We start from the raw sequence: 25,457 nt of genomic DNA, 5'->3' as shown, positions 1-25,457 counted from the left end.
CCCAGTAAGTTTTCACCTTCAACAAGCTATTATGCAATGTTCTGATTTTTTTCACGATCAGAATATGATATGAAGCTTGGATTGGATTATAATCTGTTAAAAACAGACAACAGATTTGAGGATAGAAAAGAAAGAACTAACTGACTGAGAGCAATTCAATTACTTCCTGTGGTAAATTTTAGAGCTGGTGTTTTCTTAATATCCATTTATGGATATCACAAATAACAGCTTTCTGCTAACAAATGAGCTAAAAAAGAAAAGTGTTACCAGTCCAGGTTGATTTAATATGTTAAGATAAAGCCATGAGAGCTGCATGTATACCAACTGCTTGTGCCATATCAGACTGAAGATTGTGTCTCTGGAAACTCAGACATAACAACTACTTGGAAAAATATGACTAGAATAACTACGCATACAATTATCTGAATGAATGGCTTAATTTTGCAGCATAAAATTCAACAACAACAATAACAACAAATCCCTTCTAAAAAGTTGGTCTTGATATATTTTGGTTTTACTTGCAACTATAGGTAATTTCATAGTTTTTATCAATAGTTTTATTTCAATACTGTATAGTGATTACTGTATCTTTACTTAAGGGTCAAATACCAGGAAATAGTGCTGCCTGTGGGCATCTTATAAGAACCTCTCTGAACAGCAGCTTGATTTCTGGGTTTCTTACCATTTGCAGGAAGTACTTAATACCTCAGTAATATAGTACGTACAATTTTAACCCCCCAAACAGTTCAATAAATCTGAAAATTAGATTCTGAGTATTGTACAAATATCTGTGTATAGAGGAACATCCTAGTATAACTATGTGCTGGTATACATTCTAATTATTTTTTTTTAAGTCCAGTAATTTACCTGATAACTTATAAATTTTAATATAATACACCAGATTATGGTATCTAAAAAAATATAAAATAATATAATAATATATGGTCTAGAAGGATTCTGGCTGAAGTAACTCACTTAACATATCTAAGATGAGAGGTAATTATTTGCTTATATTCATCTCTTATTTTGTGTGTATAAAATACATACCAGAAGATTTATCAAATTTAAAACTATGTCTGGCTACTAAAAAACATCTCAAAATATTAGCTTTTAAGGAGTGATTGACAGCAGTTGTCTGAACAAGTTCAAACAACCTCTAATATTTTAACATTAAAAACCAAGCCCATAATGCATAGACAATGATTATGCTAGGAAAATCAAGTAAAATACTTCGTGACAGTACATTAAAAGATAATGTCTTATGAAAAACATCAACCCTTTTTTCTAATAACTTACAAATATACTGCTCAGACATGCAAAGACCTAGGGGAAAACAAACAAACAAACAAACAAACAAAAAACAACAAAGTTATTTCAAATATCATCAAAGTTACTATAATAATCATTCCAAGGAGTAAAAAAAACTTGCATGCAGAAAGTGCCTCTATTAATGCACAAATGACAATATTTTGAAATATTTGAAATTCTGAATCTTTTTTTTTTTTTTTTTCAGTTATGTAACTTACTTATTACTGAGTTCAGAGAACTTTGATTCTAAGATATGCACAGAAAAAGTTATCTAACATCATTTCTCCTTATTCCCATCTTCTCCTGTTTCCCTACTTTTTTAATTGCAATTTTGTTTAAAATAAATAAATTATCCCATGCAACCTCTATCTACTTGTAATATAACAGTCATGTTATCAAAGACATGAGTGTAATGACAAGTAATTAAATGAAGTAGAAATCCCTCAACAAATGTCAAAACCAAACCAAACCAAACCAAAAAACAAACAAACAAAAAACACCAAAGAAATCAGGTTCTTTTTTTTTTTTTTTTTTTTTTTTTTCTTAACAGATAGCAAATATTATATCAGTTTATAAAATTCTATGGTCTTTTTTTTCTTTTTAATCAACACTTAACTGAACTGGATTTTGAGATTTTTAATGTACCTAAAGTTCAAAACTGTCCTTAGCTCTTGTCTAGCCTTCTTGGCTTTGAGTAGCATTGTCAGCTGTGGTTCAATTTAAGTGTAAGAATATAGTCACTGAAGTGTTATGTTATCTTTAAACAGGAATGCAAGTCAAAGACATGGAGATCAAGTATTGTGTTTAAAAAGGACACTCTTGTCATTCGTGAAGTTAGAGAGGATGACATTGGAAATTACACTTGTGAGGTAAAATATGGAATCTTTGTTGTCAGAAGAACTACGGAATTAACAGTTACAGGTAATCATAGGCTCTTATTATCTATTATATGTAGGAAAAAATAATTTTGTGATTAAACAACCATTCCGTGATTATGTGATTTGAGTTGTGAATATTCGAGTCATTATGTAGTTATCTACATAAACCATTCTTGCACAAAACCTTGCTGTGTCTAGGCATGAATGATCAATACATCACGGTTGTCCTGAATGCTTCACAATAGTATGTGTAATATTTTGATTAAGTCTGAGTTTTGGTCTACTGCAAAAGCTTCTGGATAGGTCATGTTTTTGAATGGGAAATGTGGTCAAGGAACATATAATTTCAGCAAGCATGAATTCTGAAAAAAAAAAAAAATTAAAAAAAGAAAATTGTGTTTAATTTTTGTTTGTTGTTGTTGTTAAATGTCTTGGGACATGAGAATAGCTATAACTACAACCCAATAGCAGTAGGTCTGATTGCCTTGGGACATGAGATGAGCTGTAACTGTAAAACAATAGCCTGGAAAGATCTGTGCAACAAGGTAATATATATATGTAAGGGTTAGTGTTCAAACAGTGCATAAATGAAGGATGGTAGCATTCTTTCTCTGTTATTCTCTGTTGCCTTTTCTGTAATTTAATTTTTCAAGAACTTCTTGACCTCAATTGTTGTGTGCAGTCATAACCAATTAACCTATTTTCCATTAGTCTAATTATTTTTTTTTTTATCCATTTATTTGGGGCTTTAAAGATATTTTAAAGTATCAAGTTCCACAGAGTAATTACATAACATACATAAAATATAATTTAGCAACTAGCAATTGAAGATGAATTTAATATAATCTGCATTTAAAGCTACCCTATCAATACATAAAATTCCTCATAGATGAAAACAAAATATATGTTGTAATATAAGGTTCACAGCTGAAGAACAGTATGAAGAACAGTCCATTAGCTTTTCAGTTCTTGACCAGACCTCTAACATCTGTTTAACAAGCTTTTAAAGAATATAGCTGTATGTTTACCTAAGGCAGAGGATTAACCTCTAGAATTATAGGATGACACTGGAAGGCGGGAATACAACACAATCTATGTAACACAGTGCAGTTCAACAATATATTGAATATACAGAAAAAGAAGGCAGAAGCAGTATTTCCCTGGGAAAACTAAGGTGAACTAGATTTGCGTGGTTCACACCAATGTTTGTGTATATAAGCTCTTGTATGTAAGCTCTCTCAAAATATCAAATAAAACGATAAGCAAATCTTAGAGAAGGAGTTTTGTGGGCTTTTTTGTTTGTTTCTTTTTACTATCTAATATATAGATATTTTGCATGATGACAATTAGAAACCACACATGTTGTGCATTAGATTGACTTGAACTGTTTCCTTTTACGGTGAAAAGTTTGCTTTCTACTTTGATGTATCCCATTTACTCCGCATTATCAGAAATTAAAATGAATTATTGTTTTTAATTTTCTTCTAGCAGAAGAAAATGGTTTCTATGGTTTGTGATTTTCTTCTTTCTTCAGTGTGGAAATGATACTGTTTATGTTGTTTTGAGAGAATTCAGGCAATCAATTATATTTATTTAAATTCAATATCAAGGATATCTTCATATTTTTTCTTTTGTTTGGAATTGATTTGTTTAGTCGGTACAGACAGGCAATTATTGTCTAATGATTAAGCTCCCAATAAACATATCCTGACTGATTCTCATGCATATAAGGCAGAGATACAGTCCTCAATAATTTGATTTATACCAGGAGGTTGTCAATTACTGTTTGCAATATATGATGTATAGACTCAAAGAGAGTTCGCTCATTCCTCAGGTGATCCCTCCTCTCTCTGTGGGTGGTGCTCCACTCTGAAATAGTATTTCAAGTAGACTCAGCAGAGAAAGAAAAAAAGGGTTGCAACCAGATGCATGTTGCTATTTGTAGCAAAGGTTTCAAAAATGTAATTCATCACTTGTGGTGTTGGTAGTTCAGTGTTTAACTAGACAGAGACAGAAAGAGGCTTGGTTGATTTCCATGTGTTAAAAATGAATGAATGCATAAGGAGGGAATTACATAACTTCCACCTCTGCAAACACTGGCAGATGTAAAAACAACCTCCAAAGCAATAAACTGCTTGGATAGTACTGTAGTTCTTCAAACCATCTTTATATTATTCTGGGACTAATCAGAGCAAACAGATCTCCCCATAGTACTACTAATTTTGTACTAAAACTAGTGACATCTTGATAAGACTTTTTATCAATGCTTTATAGGAAGAGATTTGAGCTTTACAAGCCAGCCTTATACTTTGTGCTGAAAAACAAATTGTTTTGTCCTGGAAATACATTTAGGAGTATATAGAATAAATAGGTTGTGGGTGGGGGTGGAGGGGACAGATTGCTTGTTTTGACAAAGAAATTAAGCTTTAATTCAGAAAATGAGAAATAAATGTTGCAAATGTCAAATTAATGGCAGAAAATTAAATTGCTGGTTGACTTCTTTATTGTATTAATGAAAATATAATTAATTAAAACTAAGAAACTATATATTCTTCCAACAGTTTCTAACATGCCTCCAGGCAGTATTGGTAAATGATGACATTTGTGTGAACTATTGCTAAGAACAAATTTAATCATTAAGGATCAGATCCACAAAAAGTGAGAAAATATTTCAGAGACATTTGAAATTTCTCTGCCAAACATATTAGTGAGTTAAAATAAAAGAAATACAAAAGTATGAGTAAGCAAGTAGTTTTGAGAATTACCAATTTGTCTCATGCTTTCAAAAATCCTTAACATAATGGAGCTTGTGATGTGTTTATCAAAATGGGACTCATGAAAAATAAGTCTGTATTCATTAGCATTACCTTATCAGGGTTTTCCCTGCCACCAACATCACACAGCCATCATTAAAAAATACTTTTTTGTTTGTTTGTTTGTTTTCCTATGTGCTATGTTTCCACATGTGTTTAAGATTGGAACTTAGACTTTCTACATTTCTTTCCAAGAGTATATCATCTTTCCTCTAGAAACAGAAACAAATGAACAAACTAAAAACACTTTTGATGCAAGAAAACCATGAGCCAGATATTTTATATATGTAAACATTTGCATTTTTCTACAGTAACTGAAGATCCACCTTTGTGCATTGTTACTGTCGCCTAGTACGAAATCAAATGGTTTACTGTTTTGCTAAGAAATAATAGGTATCTGGTTGGTGACATAACAAGATTAAGTATGTTCAGTGGAGTGTAGAACTGAATTAAAGCAGCATATTTTATCCTTCCTTTTACTCAGAAGAGGCAAGGAGAAACAGAATATTGGGAGGCTACAGTTACACAATCATAGGCATATTCTCCAAACACCTAAATTTTTCATCTTTCTTTGGTCTCCAAAATTCAAATTGGAATAAAAAAAAAAAAAAAAGGTTAAAATGATGATTTTGAAAAATATTATTTCAGTGGATATCTTACCTATGAACCATTTATACTGAAAACTTTCCTGCAGATAACAAACTAAGTTTGGACTCAGGAAGTTATTTGGACAAATGTCTCAAAATTTTTTGTTGCAAACAGTCTTTTTTGCAGATGATAATTTAGATGTTATATAACTTCAATCAATCAATCAAATAAACAAAAACCTGTTTAGTCTTTCTTTCCTCCTTTTGTGGGATAGGAATGATGCTCAATCTTTCTCTCACAGACTTCTTGTACTACTTTATGTAAATAATATCTGTTCTTAATTTCAAATACAAACAAGTTTGAATCTCAGAGTTTAAATTCATAGTCACCATAGATCTACCTTAAAATACAACGGCAGACTTAATACTGAGGTGCCATACAAATATATGTGGAATGTACCCCGTAAATATGTTGAAGGTACACAGATATTCAGACTAACCTTGACATCCTGGTGATTTTTAAGACAGGCGTGGGTTGATATCTTAATAAAAAAGGAACAATAATATAAATCTCACTGATGAAGAGAAGATAGAATGTATTCAGACAATATCAAAAAGGATAGAAAAAGTTTTCTTATAAATTTATAAAACTTATAAGAGAACTTAAAAAAGTTGTCTTTGTGTTATTACACATAAGAATTAGGGTAGAAGTTAGAAAATCTTCACAAGAATTTGGTGAAAGAACAGGGCCATATGTATAAGGAACTGTGATATGGTAAATTAAGGGCAGCTCCTGGATGATTTAATGCACGCACAGGGTGAGCCAGCTATGACATCAGTGGGACATGTCAGCAGCCTTCCTTCCTCATCTCTCTTTCTCTTTGGATGACATTGTGAAGACAGCTGACTTCAAGATCACCTTCATTTTCCAGCACTTTGGCAGTCCTGGTGTCTTCTATACAGAAATTGTTGCTGCTACTGCAGACTATTAAACTATGGATATAATTATATAGGCACATAACATTCAATATGGTGTTGCATATGCTTGCTATGTTAATGTTTCACACATTATATACCTCTGTATATAGTGTAATATTGAACAGCTCATATTCTGATTCAGAATTAAAACTGGGGGAAGAAGGAAGGAAGGAAATTCACACATTTTGAAAAAGGCTAACTTTACTTTATAGATTATATCCATCTCATCTAACTCTAACAACTGAAAATCACTAAGCCATGGAAAGTGAAGATTTTCCCTCCTTTTATAGAAAGAGAAAACAAATTATGTTTCTTAGTTTAAGTTATATGCATTGAATCTCATTTTTGGTACACCTTTAAAGTAACAACCATATTTTGTGCTCACTTTTTAGATTGATTAAAAAGAAAAACAAAACAAAACTTGTTAACAGCTAAAGCATTGTACGAACATTTGTAAATCACATACAAAATCTTCAAATGTTACATACCCGTTCCTTACCAAGTATATATTTAAATTCCATTCCAAAATATGTTTTTTTCTTATAATATGGATGCATCTTTCAGTCTTTTATTAAGATAAATCTTTTTTTTCTTTGATTTTCATATTGTTTGGAAAATCTGTATTTCACATTGAAAATATATCATCTAAATATTTTGAATCAATTTTCTTACTGTGCTGCCATCTGACAGAAAATATCTGATTTGCAGATTATTCTAGTGATATTTAGTTGGTAACTAAATTCAATATTCACACAAACTGTAATTAATGGTTCTTGGATAGTGGTTATGTAATTACATACTTTAAAAAGTCCTTAAATGTACTAAAACATTTGTAGACATTTATACCTGCAGACTGGCCAGCATTATCAATTCTTTCTTTTATATGTTGAATTTTAATTAAAGCATACCTGCATTCTTAATTAAGGGGCAGGATTACATTTTTGCAGAATAGTGTCAGTATTAGTATTAGTTTAGTCATACTGCAAACATAGGTCAAAAATATTTTCCAGCAGCAATTTACTTTCATTAAATGCTAGGTTTAATAATATTCTTTCTGTTACTTACACTACCAAAACATTTGCAAGGACAAACTCTTTCAGTTTCTGTAGGGTATCAATCAGATCAAATGAATTCCAGTCTGGGTGAAAGAGAGAGCACGTGTCCCCACTGCAATTTCACACAGTTGTTCTTGATGAACAACATAAAGCAAACACACCCTGTCAGCCTTAATTATCCAATTCCTTCATGACTATTTGGTTATATATATATATATATTTTTTTTTTTCCGTTTTGTTAAAAGTGAGTTCTTACACCTTGCAGATGGAATCAGAGCTAATCAGTAGGTTCTTATTCCTGAAGCCTTTCCTCAGAGATACCTTTTAGTGTCTTTGCTCATTGATTTGCCTCCTTGAAAACATCTCCTTCTAGAATAAGCAGGAATGAGCAGAATTTTAGATTTAGAGGTTTGAGTATGTTCATAATCAAGCTATAATAATACTAAATTAAATCCAAGTTGATACAATCTTTTTTATTATTTGAAATTAACCTGTTTGGTTTAAAAATCTTTCTGTAACAACCTTTATCTTGTTTGCTTTCTGAAAGAATTAAGCTTCATTAGTAGAAAATCTTAAATGACAATAAACATGTATTTTTATTCCTGAAAAGTCCATCATGAAAATAACCATTATTAAGAAATAATTATAATTAAATTATATATCTAGCCTCACAACTCATAACATTTGGGTTATGAGAATGCATGGCCATCCAAACTATATTGTGAAAAAAGGGGAGATATTGTAAGTTTTAGCCTGCTTAAAGTGATCTGTATTTTAATTTGTTATGATAAAATGGGAACTCTTCTTTTTTTTTTTTTTTCCCCAGAATGTTGGCATTGATTCTTTCCAGTTCTGTTGCTCTTTCTCCTTCAATACTTTCAGAGACAGAGATGTTGGAATAGGCATTCACTTCTTTATTTTTAGCTGGTGCTAAGTATGAAGGACATTAAAGAAAAGGGGGTTGTTTTCTAAGCTTTTAGAGCTTCAGAACAGACTCTGCTGAATTTCTGCAGCTAATGACAGGGATGAACCATTTTGGATGCACCAAGCCCCTCCTTGCTTCAGCTGATTCTAATAATTATCAGAGCTTATGTTCATTCCTTTTGTTCATCATGAATTTAATTCAACTCCAGAATATATTCAGAGAGAAAGTCTATTTACCAGTATTATTCTCTGCAAAGACTAATAAAATCTAAAGCAAACAATAGACTCATTAGGAAAGCAGTATGTTCAAAATACTAACCTAGCATTTTTGTAATACATAAAATTCTGTAGGTTTAATAAATTCATGTCTGAAGAGTGGGTTAGGTGTATTTGTTGTTGTTTTGTTTTTAGTTAGAAATGAGTGATCTTCTTTTATAGTGCAATCACATTTTGTGTGGCTGAAAACAAGGTTCTAAATTAATCACCTATGTGCATTTAAGTAAGAACAATCAGAATATTTGAATAAAACCTTATCTATAAATGTTAATTTAACATATTCATTGTAAATGGGTTTAGTGAGTTACTCAAAAACTTATATGAAGACAGCAATGAACAAAGCTTCGAGCAAAAATAATTCTTGCATAGCATACATTCTATAATATTATTTCCTTCTATGTTGTTACATTTTTCAGCTTAATAATAATAATAATAATTTCCATTTCCATTACCCATTTTCCTCTCTATCTGGTAGTGCATCGTCAGAAAGGAGAAGTTATCAGCCTCTTGTGTCTTTTTGTACGGGTAATATAAAAGCAGACCATTACTTATAAAATCCTTTAGATATATTAGAAAGTTTTGTGTTTAGTACATTAAAGTATGTTTCAGTCTTTACAACCTCATTTTAATCATCCTTGTTTGCTATGTATTATGACTCTCGATGTATCTTCTTATCTCATACAGTGTTAATTAATGGAACAAATATATAAGCTTTGTAATATTTACTTAGGCAGATGCTACAAAACCATGTAATTGATAGTGCAGTCACGACTTCTGTTGTCTTAGAGTCCTTTACTCCCTATTGACAACATGGTGTCAGTGAAAGTGGGAGTTCTTAGCATGTGCTTATCAGTAGAAGAAATCTTCTATTCCCTGAAGAAAATGAAAAATTACATTTAAATTATCCACTTTGTAATAAGTGTAGTGTACTTCTGTGCATACTTTTGCTAAAACTATGCCATTTTTGCTTACTTCTATTTGTTGTTCCATTATTAAGAACTTGATGATTTTTTATATTTTATATTCTATTTTTTTTGCAGATTTATTATTATTATTTATGTGTAAATAAATACACTTTGTGTAAGATTCAAAACAAACATAATAACTCCAAACAAAATTGGATTTACATCAGTTGAGAATAATTTAGGGAAATGCCATTCCTTGGTGCGATGGAAGTTTGTGTGAGCCAGTTTCCCTTTCTTCTTGAGTCATACCAGAATATTGAAATATAAGCATTTTAAGTAGGTGTGGTTACCATGGTATCACTTCCCAATGTTTCAGTTTAGTGTGATGAAGTTGTTAAGATGAGCTTCGTTCTACAAAGAGAAGGAAGCTATAGACAAAAATGTAACAAAACAGTAACTGTCAGTGACTACTAAAGACGCAAAAGACTTATAAACCCTTAGTTCATTAAGATGTTATAAAAATAAAATAAATCCGTTCTTAAGGCACTCAAGATGCTTGTTAAGCAACCTTTTAAAAAGCAGTTAAATGACATTCAGTGTTGATATTTCACCTTATTGCTATAGAATCAGAAGATCTCATTTTAGTTTTACATTCCCCTAGAGTATGTTAAATCCAACAATATTTTCCTAACCTAGCATTTATCACTTTCCTAGTTTTTATTTGAACATTTTAGGTAATTTATGTGAACAGTGGAGTCTTCTAGGATGGTATTTTAATAAACTAGTGTACAATATGTTGAAATCTGATAGCATATAGACCTAGAGTTGCCTCTGTCCTTAAAATTTATACACCTCCTCAAAAAGTCTGTACATAATTACACTAAATGAATATTTAGCTTTAAGATAGAGAACAAACTTTAAAATAATAAATATAAAAATAATAAAAGTAATGGTAGAATTAATAAGAGCTTCACTGGTACTTTTTGGCACATTGGATATCTTGTTTAGGTTTATTGTTTAAATGTTATCAGACTCTTAGTATATAGACTCTAAAATAAACATTATCATTTCGTATCTTCCAGATTTACCCAGTGGCAAACTGATTGATCCCATTCTTATCCAGCATGGATAAAACACCTATTGGCTTACTAGAAAAAGTGCTAAAATATCCTTAAAGCTCTAAAGACAAATATATATATATTCTAGGAAACTTTATCTGAAAAAGTTTAAAAATGAAAGATACATGAGAAGGAATGGGAATGGATAAATCAAAATGATATCATAATTTAACTTTTGATGTTTCACTTATCTCTCTGAGAGCTTAATATACAAAAACAATTTCACCAGCTTATTTTTTTCTGGGAGAAGCTGATAACACATGGTAATTGTTTGAATATGAGAAAGAAATTGGAACCAGCAATGACATTTTTTCATTTCCTTAACACAGTTTTTCTTTTCACCTTGGAGTGTTATATTCACATCCAGAACTACAGTAATTTAAAAATACGAGCTATAACTTCATAGAAACAAGACTAAAGAGTGATATAGACCAGTGGATTTCATCCATATTCTTTACACAGTGTAGAGAGGGGAGAAATAGAATGGAAAGATGCCTGTGAGTTTCCTCCCTAAAACATTGTCTCTCCTCACTGCATCCTTTCCATGTTAAACAAGATGATGCTATTTCTCCAGACACAGCAGATGACAAGAAACATTCTCAGCCCTTAATAAACCCTTTATGGACTCAGCAGTCCTACAGCATAATTTTACTCAAGTAGTGAGAGGTTTATTAATGATGAGTGTATGATCTGTTGAGTGTTTTCCTTTAGAAGTAAGATTCCTCTTGCTTAAATTTAGTATTTATGGCCATCTCTGTATGAGCTGGTAGCTCTTTACAGCAATTGCATAGCATGACTCGTCTCCTCCTAATGCCAATGTGTAAAACATCAAATGAATTGTTATGTAAATTCCTACTTCTGTCTCTTGACTATCAAAAGAGCTTTGGGTAACAAGGGTTCCTAAGTCATTAAAATGAGTCTATATATCATTATAGATTTATAATATAAAAATCTGAATAAACTGAATCCTACTTTTCACAGTTTTACAGTTATGTTTATAATCTTTGGAAATGGCAAGCTGGCTATGCACTGTATTTTGTTGTTATAAAACAAGTCCAAAAATTAATGTCAGATTTTTGAAGCAGACAAAAAGAACAAATCTGCAGTAGAAGTTTCATCTGTTTTTAGACTGAGGTGTACAGCTGAAAAAGAGCTTTCAGTTATAGAAGGCTGTCTTCAGATCTCAGGGGCTTAACATACCATCTGGTCTAATAAAATATATTGCTTCTACCTTGTTTCGTCTAAGCCATCATGTCTACAACAGCATTACTATTATCGTTTTTCATGGTATTTAGGTTTTCTTAGGATGGAACCACAGCATGAATCTCTTTAAGCTAGATGCACTGTGGAAAAAAAAAAAAAAAGTATAGGTTTTTGTTTGTTTGTTTATTTTTTGAATATTATTGTTTTGATTCATTTTGGCCACTAGGATAACCTGTGCTTCATAGGTGTTCACATAGAGTGTACCCTTTTCTATTCTGTGTTTTATTTGAAAGTGATGCTTGTGGTTACAAGACCACCAAAACTTTCCTTTTATATTTCACTATTCTGAATAGAACTCAAATTAAATATCAAGTAATTAATAATTGAAAACAAAAGTTTTTGTTTGGGAGCTGCAGTAAACAGAATAAATGTTTTATTAGTAAGTAGGTGGGTTACAATGTTTCAGTGTAGAAATGGTACATTTATTTTAAATTACTATATTTATTCACTGCTTACCAGTGTCTTCTGACAGGGCATTTTTTACTGTTGATATCAATTGACATTGATGCCTTGGTGGATGAAGAACCTGAGGAGAGATAAGGCTTTCATTTTGTTGGTGCAGAGTTCTGCCAGGAGCCTCCAGCTCCTGGTCTCATCCAGGCAAATCATGAGAGGCACTCATCTCCTGCTTCCTCCTCAACCCTGTGCTCTGCGCTGCAGTCCATGCACCAGCTGCCCTGGAGCATCCCATACAGGACCTCTCCTAACATACACCTCTCCCACTCTCCTAACATACACCTCTCCCACTGGGGATTTAAATGACCTCTCTCACTTTGCAAAGCCTGCCTTTTGAAAGCACAGGCTAGCAATGCACTTTGGTTCTGAGCATCTCTTCAGTGATGTTCTTCATGTGTGGTGGCAGTGGGAAGCTCCCAGGCCACACCAACCCCTACTACTGCAGTGCTGAAGGGAGTCCTTACACACCAGGTACAGAACCCCTCCATGAAGCAGCAAAGCCTTGCTGAAACCCTGTTTTGATTTTCAGATTTTTTGTTCCTTCAAAGAAATTCCATTAGTTTTTCAGAATTTTTGAGCTAGCATTCAGAATTCAAAAAGTCACTCAGGTATAACTTGTCAAAGAGCAAAAAATGCATTTTGATAAGCTAATTTAAATAGAAATAGGCTCATTCTTTTGTGTGGATTGCATATGCATTTTGATATGCATTTTTTTCTCTCTCTCTTTTTTTTTTTTTTTTTTTTTTTTTTTACTCTGGATTTTTATGAGCAAATTCAGTTTTGTGAGGAGCTACTCCGACACCTTCAAGAAAAAGAAAAACAAGATTAGGTGAACAGTTTGTCATTTTTTAGAGCTGACAATATCTAGACTTTGCTTTTTGGTAACATTTACAGAATGACAGTTTCTTAGGATGAATGGGAAGGCAGGAACAGAGATCAGAGAAGGATAGACACTTGTAAAATGTGGATAATGTCACCTTTACTGGAAATTATGTGATCATAACAAGAAAAGCATTTGTTTTTCCTTACTCTTGTACACAAATAAGAAATTGTACACTTGAAAGGATATAGAACCATGCAGCTACTATTCTGACAAAGACAAGCTCAAAAGATTGAAGGAAAAAAATATTTGGAAGAGCTGTTCTGGCTTCTGAAGTCAAGGACATTTCACAACATGTTTGCGTGTGCTCTGTACTGCCTTATAGTAATATATTATAAATGTTAGTTGGCAGATTACATCTTATATTCAAAAGTTTAATTCTGTACTGTTCTGCTCTAGGTGCCTTCTTGTCTATGTGGTTCATGAACACCCTCATGATCTGTCAAAATAGATTTGAAATGCACATAAAGCTGAACAAATGATGATTTACAAACTCCACTCAGGAAGATAAACAGGTATATACACCTGCCATGGGGTGGACAGGAAGCGTAAACCACTGAAAATTTCTTACTTTATACTGCAGTTTATGCAAGTTGGAAGAAAATATTATCTTTACAAACAAATTGGGGATCCCATTATTACTTAATAATTTCATAGGAGACATGGTACCTTCTTTTAATTGTCAGTTTGGCTTTTTTACTTTTTTTTTTTTTTTTCCCCTGACCTGTCTTTTTAAAACAGCAATTGTGGAAAATTAATTCAGCAAAGATAAAACAAATCAAATGATATAAATTACGCTTTTAAGCCTTATAGACCAAATTAAAAGGCTTTCAGATTTGAAAATATTATTTCAGTTTTTGATTATATGGTACAGTAATTCTTCTAAAATAAATAAATAAATAAATAATGTGAGCCAACCCAGTTCCCTTATTAAACTGAGTGCTTCATAGTATCAAAGGACAGAAAACTTGCATTAACTTGATTAAAAAGACTATACCAAGTCAATACAAAAGTGATGAATCTAGTCCTGGGATTTTAAAAGGATTTTGTGAGCAGAAAGGAGACATTTTTAATAAGTAAATTGTTACACAGTGAATAGCTACATGTGTAGAAGGTCCTTATAGTTCCTAATCTTGTACATTATTGAAGTATAAAGGGAAAGAATAGAGTAGGAAATGTAGTCCTGGCTCAAGAACTAAAGTGGAAGGGGTTTTAATTCTTATTTGCTATGGCAGTTGATAGCATTTAGTTAAATTAACTGAAATGCTGTGCAATTGTAAGAATATGGATTGCTAATTCAACAGACAATTCAAAAGAGTATTTATTCTGTTAGACAACTTTCAGCATTACTGATACGTTAGGATAGAAAAATAATTGTATTCTGAAATTTCTGTCACTAAAACAGAAGCTGGAATAGGTCTGCCATAGAATCAATACACCAAAGGGGGTTTACATTGTCACTATTTGTATCTTTGTATTTTATTTTAGTCCATATAGGGTCATGAAAAAAAAATAGACTTTTTTGGAAAAAAAAAAGAAAAAGATAAATTGTATTTATATTCTATTATGTTAAAATACTTGAAATAAGTTAATAAGTGCATTCATCTAAGCTACTGAACGTTTGATTACTTTTTACATATTCAAGGATAAGACATAGTCAAATGCCCTTTAAGTTAGTTTTACATGCTAAACTTTTAATTAAAAATAGAACATTCAGGTGAGTAGAAGGGGAATAAAAGACCCTTTGTCAGTTAAGAAAACTGAAATCCTTGTCATGTGTCAAGTCTTATGACAACACACAAACTGTGAGGATATGTTTCTGAACAGGGTAAGTTTGTTCAGTCTTAATTCAAAGTGTATGCAGCCTTGAAGTTATAAAATTTTAAGTCAGTATTTCAGTAATAATTGTTTCTGAGATTTTAGTAGACACTTACAAATATTCAAGTGTTTGTCTTTAAACACATATGCACACACATTCCATAAAGGTGAATGGAGCTCCCTGATTAACAGTCAATAGAAAACATTCCCATTTCAAACAAATCCCCTTTTCCTTCTTCAAAATTGGCGTCAACATTTTTATCTGGGTGCAGGAGAGAAAGGAAGGGAAGGAAAGAGAAGTAGGAGGAAGGGGAAGAGGAGGAAGATAAAGAGGAAGAAGAGTAGGAGAAGAGAAGAATAAGTTGTCTGCGTGTTTGACTGGGGGGAAACGGAGGTAGGGGTGTTTGTGTGGAATACATATTTTTTATGGGATTTAGTTGTAGTTAACCTTAAGCAAATTTTATGTAACAGGTCTTTGACATATATGGGATTTTCTGCCCTGGGAGGAAAAGAAGCTTTTAACAGTAAAAAGCTAATTTGAGAATCTTGCTAAGTGATCTAATATTAGAAAACTCCTTTATGAAATAAGTGACATTTTTTCATTCCTATAGTAATGCACACACTTTTTATCCTAAATAAGATGCTAGTTTTGCTGGGGGCAAGGAAAAGTGTTGCTGTGAATTGAAACCTAGGCAGCAGCACAAGAATAAAGACTATTTCTTTAAGAAAAACTTATCTTTTCTTCCACCATGGAACAGAAGCTCAGGAAGACTTTAATGATACATCTTGAAGTATGGGAAGATAGAAGGAATAAGAATCTTCTGCTAGTAGAGAGGAGAAAAATGTGTAGAGAATGTGTTTGTTTTTTGTTTGTTTTGCTCTTTTTTTTATAATTTTTATTTATTTTTTCCTGAGGAAGAACCACTGTAAATTTGGTTGTGCTTTTCCCTTCTGTGAGAATCTGTACCATTTTTCATATGATGATATTGACACCAATGACCATGGTGAGCTGGTCAAAAGGCAGGAATGTATTTCAGTGAATACAGTTGTGTCTAGTATCATGAATGGCTACTGGAACTGCAGTTTCTAAAGTCTACTGTAGCACTCAGCAAACAGGCCATGTTACAATGGAGTTCTTTAGAAGTTATATAAACGTTGACATTTAATTAAAGAAAGTAATATGAGTTAAATGAAAATGCTTAGATTTCTTTTTACTTTGTATAACTGATTTATAAAAGGAGTAGCAAAGAGAGAGAAAACCAAGAGGGCAAATTTGTGTGAATAGATATCAGCACTTAAGAAGAGTAAAATACTGGTGCAGCTACAGTGAAGACCCCTCCAGTTCAACTTTCTTTAAACTATTAAATGGATTTTGCTTTTTAAGCTTGTATATTGATATATCGTTATGATAATCAGAGATATCGCAGTAAACTTTGATGTTAATTTCTGTTCCAAAAAGGTTGTGGTTATGTAAGGTTTTTAATTTTTTGTTTATATTACCAGCAGGCTCTATAACAGACATTTTATAAGCTTTTCTCAGTTGGAATTATGGGTAGTTAGATTCTGGGAGAAGTTCAGAGGTGATGCAGATTTTAGTTCATTTTTTTTTACACTATGCATTTGTACATTCAGCTAGTGAAAATATACCCTACCTGAATCTCATTGAAATGATGCTTCTGTATAAGTTTACTACCCAAGGTTTGTATGGATTGATACACTGAAAACATCAGATAAGAAACAGAGGTAGGAATCATTTGCTTATTCAATAAATAATGATTTTCCCCCAATTGTAGTTTTCACTAGCATTATAGAATTCATATGAAATCCATTGAAGAGATGTGACTTTATGTGTCAGCTTTGCCTTTACTTGCCATCACAAAGTATTTCAACTGCATTATGCAGCTTCTCCCCATTTTATAAAGCTTTGTAGTCATAGTCCCCCTTCTAAGCAACATAGGAAGTAGAGAGTCTCCAAATTGCCTTTGTAATTCTTGCTGTATAATGTACTGCACAATTTTTATTTGCTTAGTTGCTTTTAATCTAGAAATGTCATTATAGCAAAAGAATACTGTAAAATATATTAACCTATTTTTCTCCCCTCCCTAAAGTTACGTTGGCTACCTATACAGACATTTAAGAAATGCCTGCATATGTTATATACAAAAGTTAAATAATATTGAAATGTAAATATATAAATAATATCAGGATAGGTGTTTTTTTCAGAGATAAAATTCATGTTCAATGTGGCTTTAAAGAGCTAAAGAACCTGTCAGACTGAAATGCCTTCTCCATCTTCTCCCTCCCACACAGGTAAAAAGCCCAACAGTTTGGCAAGGCAAAATATGAAACATTTTTGATCTTGTCTAGTAAAAACAAAGTGGTATTTTCGCATCCACACATAACATTGTTTTAAATTAACCTCGACTGGCCTTTGCAACTTGATTCTGCATGTCTGGTACTCCAGCCAGGCATTGTTATAAGGGTTAGTTTGCAAGCTTCAAGACTTGTAAATGTGAGGCTGAAGCAGCTCAACAGCAGCTCAACCTGAGCAGACAGGCTCTTGGAATTCTTTTAATCTTTTTTTTTTTTTTTTAAATATATCACCTGTAAGAAAGTGAACACTTGCATAATAAACAGGGCTTTTTAATATTTCTTGCTAATGTTTTGTTTTCTTTGTATGAGATTTATTTCTGTCTGACACAGCAGGAAAAAATAACTAAATTTTTTTATTATTTAGATGTGTTTTGTTTTTTTTTTTTTTTCAAATTTGTGAGCCAATTCTTAATGGTCAATGAAATATGAACATATGAACACAAAAGTAAATGACAATATATTATAATTGAGAACTTAAACCATGTGAAAGAGAGGAATTCAGGAAGAACTCAAATGTTATAGAAGGAAAATACTGCAGCAAATGAGGCTCACAAACTCTTAGTAATACTTCTGGTGATTAATTATTAGGATGTGTTTCATGAAAGATCACACTGGTCAAGTTGCATTACTAATTTTTATTATTATTATTATTATCTGAGTGACATTACACAGTTACTTGCACAGTGGTTCCATTGCAGAACAACTTCTGTGACACTGCTCAGGTTGGTGAAGTGTCACCCCCATTTGTTTGTCATCCTTGGCAAATAGGCTTTTGTTACCAACAAGACAAAACGTGTTCTAAACAGCCACTGTGTACTGCATTATAAGAGCAGTAGAAGGTAGGAGATTTCTAGATTAGTCTAGGCAGTTTAAAGTTTGGGATTTTTTTTTTATTTCTTTTTTAGTTTTTCACTGCTGATGAATTCAGTCACTCAAAACTTAGAAAAAGAATGAAGCCTTTCGTTACCAGGAGAAAGGACTTTTCACTTCCCAATTATCTGTGGCAAATACAGAAGGAAAGTAACAAAAACACTAGATTTCTGTTTATAAATTAAGTGACTTGTCTCATTCTGATTCTTGAGAAATATCTACATCACAAAAAAATGCCATTGCAACCAGTAGTAATTGGCATTCGCACTGTTAAGATAACAGAGAAGATGAGAATTGAATAGCTTTGGAGGCTGAGATATCAGCCTCACTATTAGAAGGAGCTGCTCTGTTTTGTAGGTAAATAAGGTACTTTTGGTTCATAGTTTTGTGACCGTTCGCTACTCAGAATGAATAACTTAAAATTAAAACGGCTGTGTCCTGTTTCTAAACTTTCTTCATTAGTGTGTGTCTCTTTTAGAAATGGAAAAATAACTTTTGAATGTCCAACTAAGACGATTGTTAATATGTTGTCTAGTTCAAAGTCTTAATCTTCCAGAAAGGAAGAAAATTGTTGTAAGATTTCCTTATGTCACTGTGAGAGATTCCTTCAGCCCAGCTGTATTTTTGCAGCCCCACAGTTCAGAAGCTGCTATTAGCTACTACTTCATACATTCTTATAAATAGCCTGAAGAGATGATCACTCATTATTTGTTTTTGAAACTCATCATTGCTGTAGTCAGGATCCTAGAGTTCACTTGGCGTTCTCTGGAGGCTCCATGAGGTGTTACTTCGCAAAATGATTTTGGAGGATTAAAATTTAGTTGTAGACAATTGTTATAAAACCACCTTGGATAAAACAATATTTTTAATGGTATTGATTTTTCTAAACTTCATTCGTTTACTCAATTTTTAGATATATATATATTTTTCAAATCCTAGTTCATAGGGCAGAAATAAATATTAGCATTCAGAAAGGTATTTTTACTTCAAACAAACAAACAAACAAACAACTAACAGGATAACCATTAGTGATGCCCTGCCCTGCCTATCCCAAAAAGTGAAGGGAAGACAGAACACTTGTACTCTGCTGCTAGTGTTCTGCCCAAATCTAAAGCAATTGCCTTAAAATTCACAGGTGCATTGCATTTCGACTGCTCCTATCTCATCAATGCTACTGCAAACCAAAATGCTGAGCTTTGCTATGAGATCTGAGACAGACATCAGAACTTTCCAGAAAGGTCAGAAATATTCCCATGCTGCTCCCAATCTCTCTCCCTGTGGGCTTTCAGGCTGCACACAGCCCTGCTCCTTCAAGGTGAGCTGCAGGAAGTGTTTTGCAGCAGAAACTACTTGGTAATTCTTTCTCTGCCTAAAGATGCCAGTGCTTTTAGACTAGGCATCGTGTCAAACTGACAGAGGAAACAGCACAACATTCAATTGCCTACGACTGTAAAGCCTGACACTGTTGATGCAACAAGTAAACCTTAAGGAATGGTACTGGCAGGTAAAAGCATATTGTTTCTAGCTAATTTAGATTTTTCTAGTCAACTGAAGTCTTTCATGAAGACAGATTAGATGTAACAGTGCTGGGACTAAACATTAACTTTACAGAGTAAAGTGCAGAAAAATTTTCCAAAAGTTTTACCAATTTCTCTATTGCAAATACAGACATGCAACTCTTCTTTGTTGCTTGTTTTTCCAGTTACACATTTTTATGATCACATTCTGAGGTGAAGAAAATTCTCAAGCTTATCACTTCAGACTCTGTGAATCCAGCTAGATTCATAAGTTTATTATGTTCCAAACAGCATGTGGATATCCCCTTAATGTAGCATTCACCTTGAATGATTTATAGCCATACCTTTTTTTAAAGTTAAGCCAAATAGTTGAGAAAAATAAGACATTCTGAATCAGCATTCTGTTTTAGCTTAATAACTGCAGGCATACATGTTGGTTACAACTTCATTTACCATATAGGTATTGCCTGAGTACTTAATGAGGCTAAAGCTCCTTCCTTGATCATCCTCCTCCTTGATGAAAAACATTCATTAGCTCCTTACAGATCACCAGACCATTTCTAGAACTACATTTCTTTCCCCTCATGTGATAGTGAAAAGGTTGGTCAATTGTGGGTAGCTTTCCTGTGGTCAATACTTAGCATTAAAAAAATACTGTCTGCTCTTAGTGCTGCTTTGGGACAAGCAAAAGATGACCCTTAGAAGAGGACTAAGTTGTCTTAATCTAGGTCTGTAAATTTTGACTTTTCTTCAGATCATCCTTTCCTCTCTGATTCTCATCTATGAAGGAACTATTGATACCTTATTAAGTGAAAGATGGACAAAAGATTAATAGATACTTCAGAGATACAAGGAAGCAAAAATAATAATATGTGGTTCAGTCCTGAAACATACATTTTAGGACAAAAATTTTGCCGTAATTTTGATGAAAATTGAAAAGACTATATCTTTGCTGATCATCTCTTGTGTCAGTCATGGTATTTTGAGCTCTTAGCAACTATTTTCCATTGTTAATGATTTAAAGTAGTAACTCTCAATACAGTGTTTCTAGTCATTCCCTTCATTTCAGTGTTGTTGTCTTGTTTAGAATCACCAACCAGCAAATAAATAATTAAATAAATAGACAAATAGATAATTTAGATCACTTTTCTCTAAATAAATGACCTAAATAAATTTTCGTACAAGTATACAGCAATTAGATTAGAACTGTGTTCACCTGAATGAGAATCAAAGTGGAGTAGCACTGTCCATTTCATTGAAAAGGTGGTACTCTTTATAAATTTGTTTTGCAATAAATAAAAAACAACATACGTTTTATAAACATAGAAGAAAAGAAATGATAAAAAAAAAATGGAAAGAGGCTGTGCAACAAAATAGCCTTAGAATTACACTCCTATTCTCTGAAGACAATGCATCTTTTGTCTGTCTGTAACAGTTTCTAATTCATTGTTAAAAAGGAAAAAGAAAAAACAAGCAAGCAACAACAACAAAGAGTGACAGAGGGCATGTTGTAAAAGAGAATGAATTGAAAGGTACTGTCAGATAAGCATATAGCATACATTAATATGTTGGAACTAATATTTTATGGAAGAAAAATCAATTTTAGATAGTAAGGCCATAGTCTAGCAAACAGAACCTCACTGGTGTGACTGGTGGGTGGTTGCCCCCATGTAAGCACTGAAATTACTACCTTATTTGAACTCAAACTGAAACCAGTACCTTATATTATACTTCAAAACACAGTATCTCTAGCAGGGCACTAATTGTGATTTTTAGATAAGGTTTAGGTGCAAGAAAAAAACAAAACAAAACAACAGTATTTATGTTGTTTATACAGATATCCACACTACAATTGCCATGTTCCTTCATAAAGCATTTATGTCCATTACAAACTCCATCCTCTGTTACACTTTTATTAGAAATAAAATTATATATGAGCAAAATAATTTTTTTATTATAAAACATTTTTTATTGATGTAAATATGTTTTATTTGTTGGTTGACTTTGGAGCTGACTGATATTTTTATCTATCTTCTGGCATAGCTTAAACGTATTTGGGGAAAAAAAAAAAATCTATGATCCAATTGTGTAGAAGTCCCTGTTATTATAAATTCTGCTAACAATAGTGGGCATCAATTTGAGATGTCACTGATTTCTGGATTTTTTTTAGTTCAACCAGAACATGTGCAGCACATGGGGATATACTAATATTTTCAGTAGAGACAACAGAGTAAGCATGAAAGGTCTCCTAGATCATTTTTTAAGGAAGAAAGAATACTAATAATCTTTATGTGAGCTTTTATAAAACTACAACCACTTTTAATGACCTATATTTGTGCATTGTATATTCATCTTTCTTATATTCCTTTTTTTTTGTTGCAATCTACTCTTTTCTTTGAGTTAAATCAGAACCAAAGTGTAAATTTAGATTGATTGTAATGATAATAGGGATACATGTTTGTAGTATATTTGCTACACACAGTAGCAAAGACTCCAATGTATTTATTGGCTTCCCCCACAACATCTCTAACATGTTTCTATGAATATTTTTTTTAAACCTTATTGTGCCCATTAATAGGCAGCGGCCTGCAGTTACATCCAATTAAATACATATAGTCTGAATTTCCAAAGTATGTATGTATGTATGCATGTATAATTTCTCATTTAAGATAACTAAGATTTCTTAAGTATCTGGCTCAGTATTAAAGAAATATAAAGAATATTTCTTTTTTGTTTTGTTTTGTTTTTAATATTGTTTAGATGTGTAGCAGGAAGATCTGATGAAACTACAAAGTACTGAGCAAAGAGTACATTCTTAGGACTTAGGAGCTTAGGAAGGATTTGAATATTATAAAAGTGGTTACAATTCCTGAAAAAATACATATATATATATATGTATATATATTTATATGGAAGAGCAGAAGTAGTTTGGGGTTTAAAGGCATTCACTTTTATGAAAGACAAGAAAATGGGATTTGAGGGATAATACTATTTTGTTCATTGTACAACTTATTTCATATTGTTAAGTTCCAATATTACAGCTTCTCTACTCTCTTTAATTAAACAAATGTAATTATTAACTTGTTTTAAGTAGAAGTGCAATGATTTAGAGTATTTCTGTTAGTGCTATTTAAACATATTTTAAATACTTTTTTCCTATTAGTTATTTTATCATTATGATAACAGTTTATACTATTGCTTACCTTGTCATGAGTAAGGTGAAATAACAGGTGTCTGAAAATATCGTATTGAATGTGATTTTCAGAGAATGTAACAGTGAGTCCAATAGATGATGCAGCAGCAACATTATATTTATGTGTATCCACTGTAATACCTGCTTAAAAACAGGATTTATATTGGCATTTTTAGATGGAAGTTTTGAACATTTTTTGGTGCTCCCTTATAACTGGCTGCAGAAAAGGTGGTCTTGTTTATACAGAGTAACATAATTCTGTTGCATGTCCTTCTTACAGAGGACATGCAGTCTATAGTGGGGGTCTGTAATTGGTATGATAGCTTGAAAAATACTAGCAACAGCCCCCAGATAGCCATAAAACTGCAGAGCTGAAATCCACCCAGACTGCTCTGGCATTTTTTTAACTGGGTCCATGTCATCCTGAAACACTATGTAAATTCCGAAGTAGAATTCTTGAATTTGCCATGTGAAATACTTGTTACTGCAATAGAGTAATTTTCTATAATGTTATAGATGTGTTTCACAGCAAAATTCCTAACTCATAGGAATTATGCCTAAAATAGAGGAAAAACTTCCAAATTCATCATCTGTTCTTCTCTTGCATGTTTTTTCTTCACAGATACACCCTCCTTTTTTTTTTTTTTTTCTTTTTTTTTTTTTCCAACTGTCTTATTTAACTCACTCACATTGATTATGTCCAATCTGCAGCACCTCTCCCTTAGGCTGATGACTGAATGTCTGAAATCCTTCACTGGAACTCTCTCTCCTTATGCTTTGTCATACCGATGATGACTTTAAGAAGGGCATGAAACAGACACTATTACTCCAGTTCTCCAACACTGCATCTTAGAATCATAGGATCATAGAATGCCTTTGGTTGGACAGGGTGTTAAAGATCATCCACTTCCAATTCCCTTGCCATTGGCAGAGATGCCATCCACTAGATCAGGTTGCCCAGGGCCGCATCCAAACTGATCTTGAACACTTCCAGGGATGGGGCATCCACAGCTTCTCTGGGCAATCTGTTCCAGTGCTCCACCACCCTTCCAGTGAAGATTTCCCTCCTAACATTAAATCTAAACCTATCCTCTTTTAGTTTAAAAGCATTACCCCTTGTCCTATTATTATCTGCCTGAGCAAAAAATCATTTTCCATCTTTTTTATAAGCCCCCTTTAAGTACTGAAAAGCCACAGTAAGGTCTCCCCGTAGTGTTCTCTTCTTTAGGCTGAACAACCCAAGCTCTCTTAGCTTCTCTTCATAGAAGTGCTCCATCCCTCTGATAATCTTCATGGTCCTCCTCTGCACTTGCAGTAATGGTCTACAACCTCGAGCTGGGAGTTTCAGACCTGGATTCAGCACTTCAAAGTGGGGCCTCATGAGGGCAGAGCAGAGGGGTACAATCACCTCCCTTATCCTGCTGGCCACTCCCCTGTTGATGCAGCCCAGGATGCAGTTGGCTTTCTGGGCTGCAAGTGTGCACTGATGATTCATGCCAAGCTTTTCATCCACCAGAACCACCAAGTCCTTCTCTGCAGGGCTGTTCTTCTCCCAGTCTGTACTCAAGTCTGGGATTGCCCCAGTCAAGGTGCAACACCTTCCACTTGGACTAACTGAACCTCATTAAGTTCACATGGGCCAACTTTTCTATTTATCTTCCCATAAATACACTCCCCTAGACAGGTCAAAAGGGATCACATAGGGCAGCATACAGCCTTGTGCCTACTATGTTTTCCAAAAGAAAATATTCTCTGCTAGATCCATCCTGGAATGGAAAGAAAATCTTCACATATTTAATGAACTACTTGATTTCACAGAATCACACAGAATCACAGAATTGTAGGGGTTGGAAGGGACCTCAAGAGATCATTGGGTCCAACCCCCCTGCCAAAGTAGCTTCCCTAGAGCAGGTTGCCCAGGCAGGCGTCCAGAGAGGCCTTGAATATCTCCAGAGAAGGAGACTCCACAACCTCCCTGGGCAGCCTGTTCCAGTGCTCCATCACCCTCACTGTGAAGAAGTTCTTTCGCATGTTGGTGTGGAGCTTCCTGTGCTCCATCTTGTGGCCATTACCCCTTGTCCTGTCCCAACAAACCGCTGAAAAGAGGTTGGCCAAATCCCTCTGTCTCCCACACCTCAGGTGTTTATACACATTGATGAGATCCCCTCTCAGTCTTCTTTCCTCCAGGCTGAACAAACCCAGGTCTCTCAGCCTTTCTTCATAGGGAAGATGCGCCAGGCCCCGC

The 25,457-nt window shown here is 33.3% G+C and overlaps 1 protein-coding gene across 3 annotated transcripts in view; it reads left to right on the top strand.

Moving 5' to 3' along the window:
• The window catches only part of IL1RAPL1 (interleukin 1 receptor accessory protein like 1), a 786,863-nt gene that overhangs the window by 503,017 nt on the left and 258,389 nt on the right, over nt 1-25,457 (top strand). For all 3 annotated transcript variants that reach the window (XM_040531287.1, XM_040531296.1, XM_040531305.1), the window contains one exon: nt 2,076-2,229. In XM_040531287.1, coding sequence (XP_040387221.1) covers nt 2,076-2,229 — 154 coding nt within the window. The remainder of the gene's footprint in view (nt 1-2,075; nt 2,230-25,457) is intronic.

Source organism: Cygnus olor, chromosome 1 (genome assembly GCF_009769625.2).
Source record: "Cygnus olor isolate bCygOlo1 chromosome 1, bCygOlo1.pri.v2, whole genome shotgun sequence".
NCBI lineage: Eukaryota > Metazoa > Chordata > Aves > Anseriformes > Anatidae > Cygnus > Cygnus olor.
The sequence above is the reverse complement of the archived record's forward strand: the minus strand, read 5'-3'. Positions and strand labels throughout refer to the sequence as shown.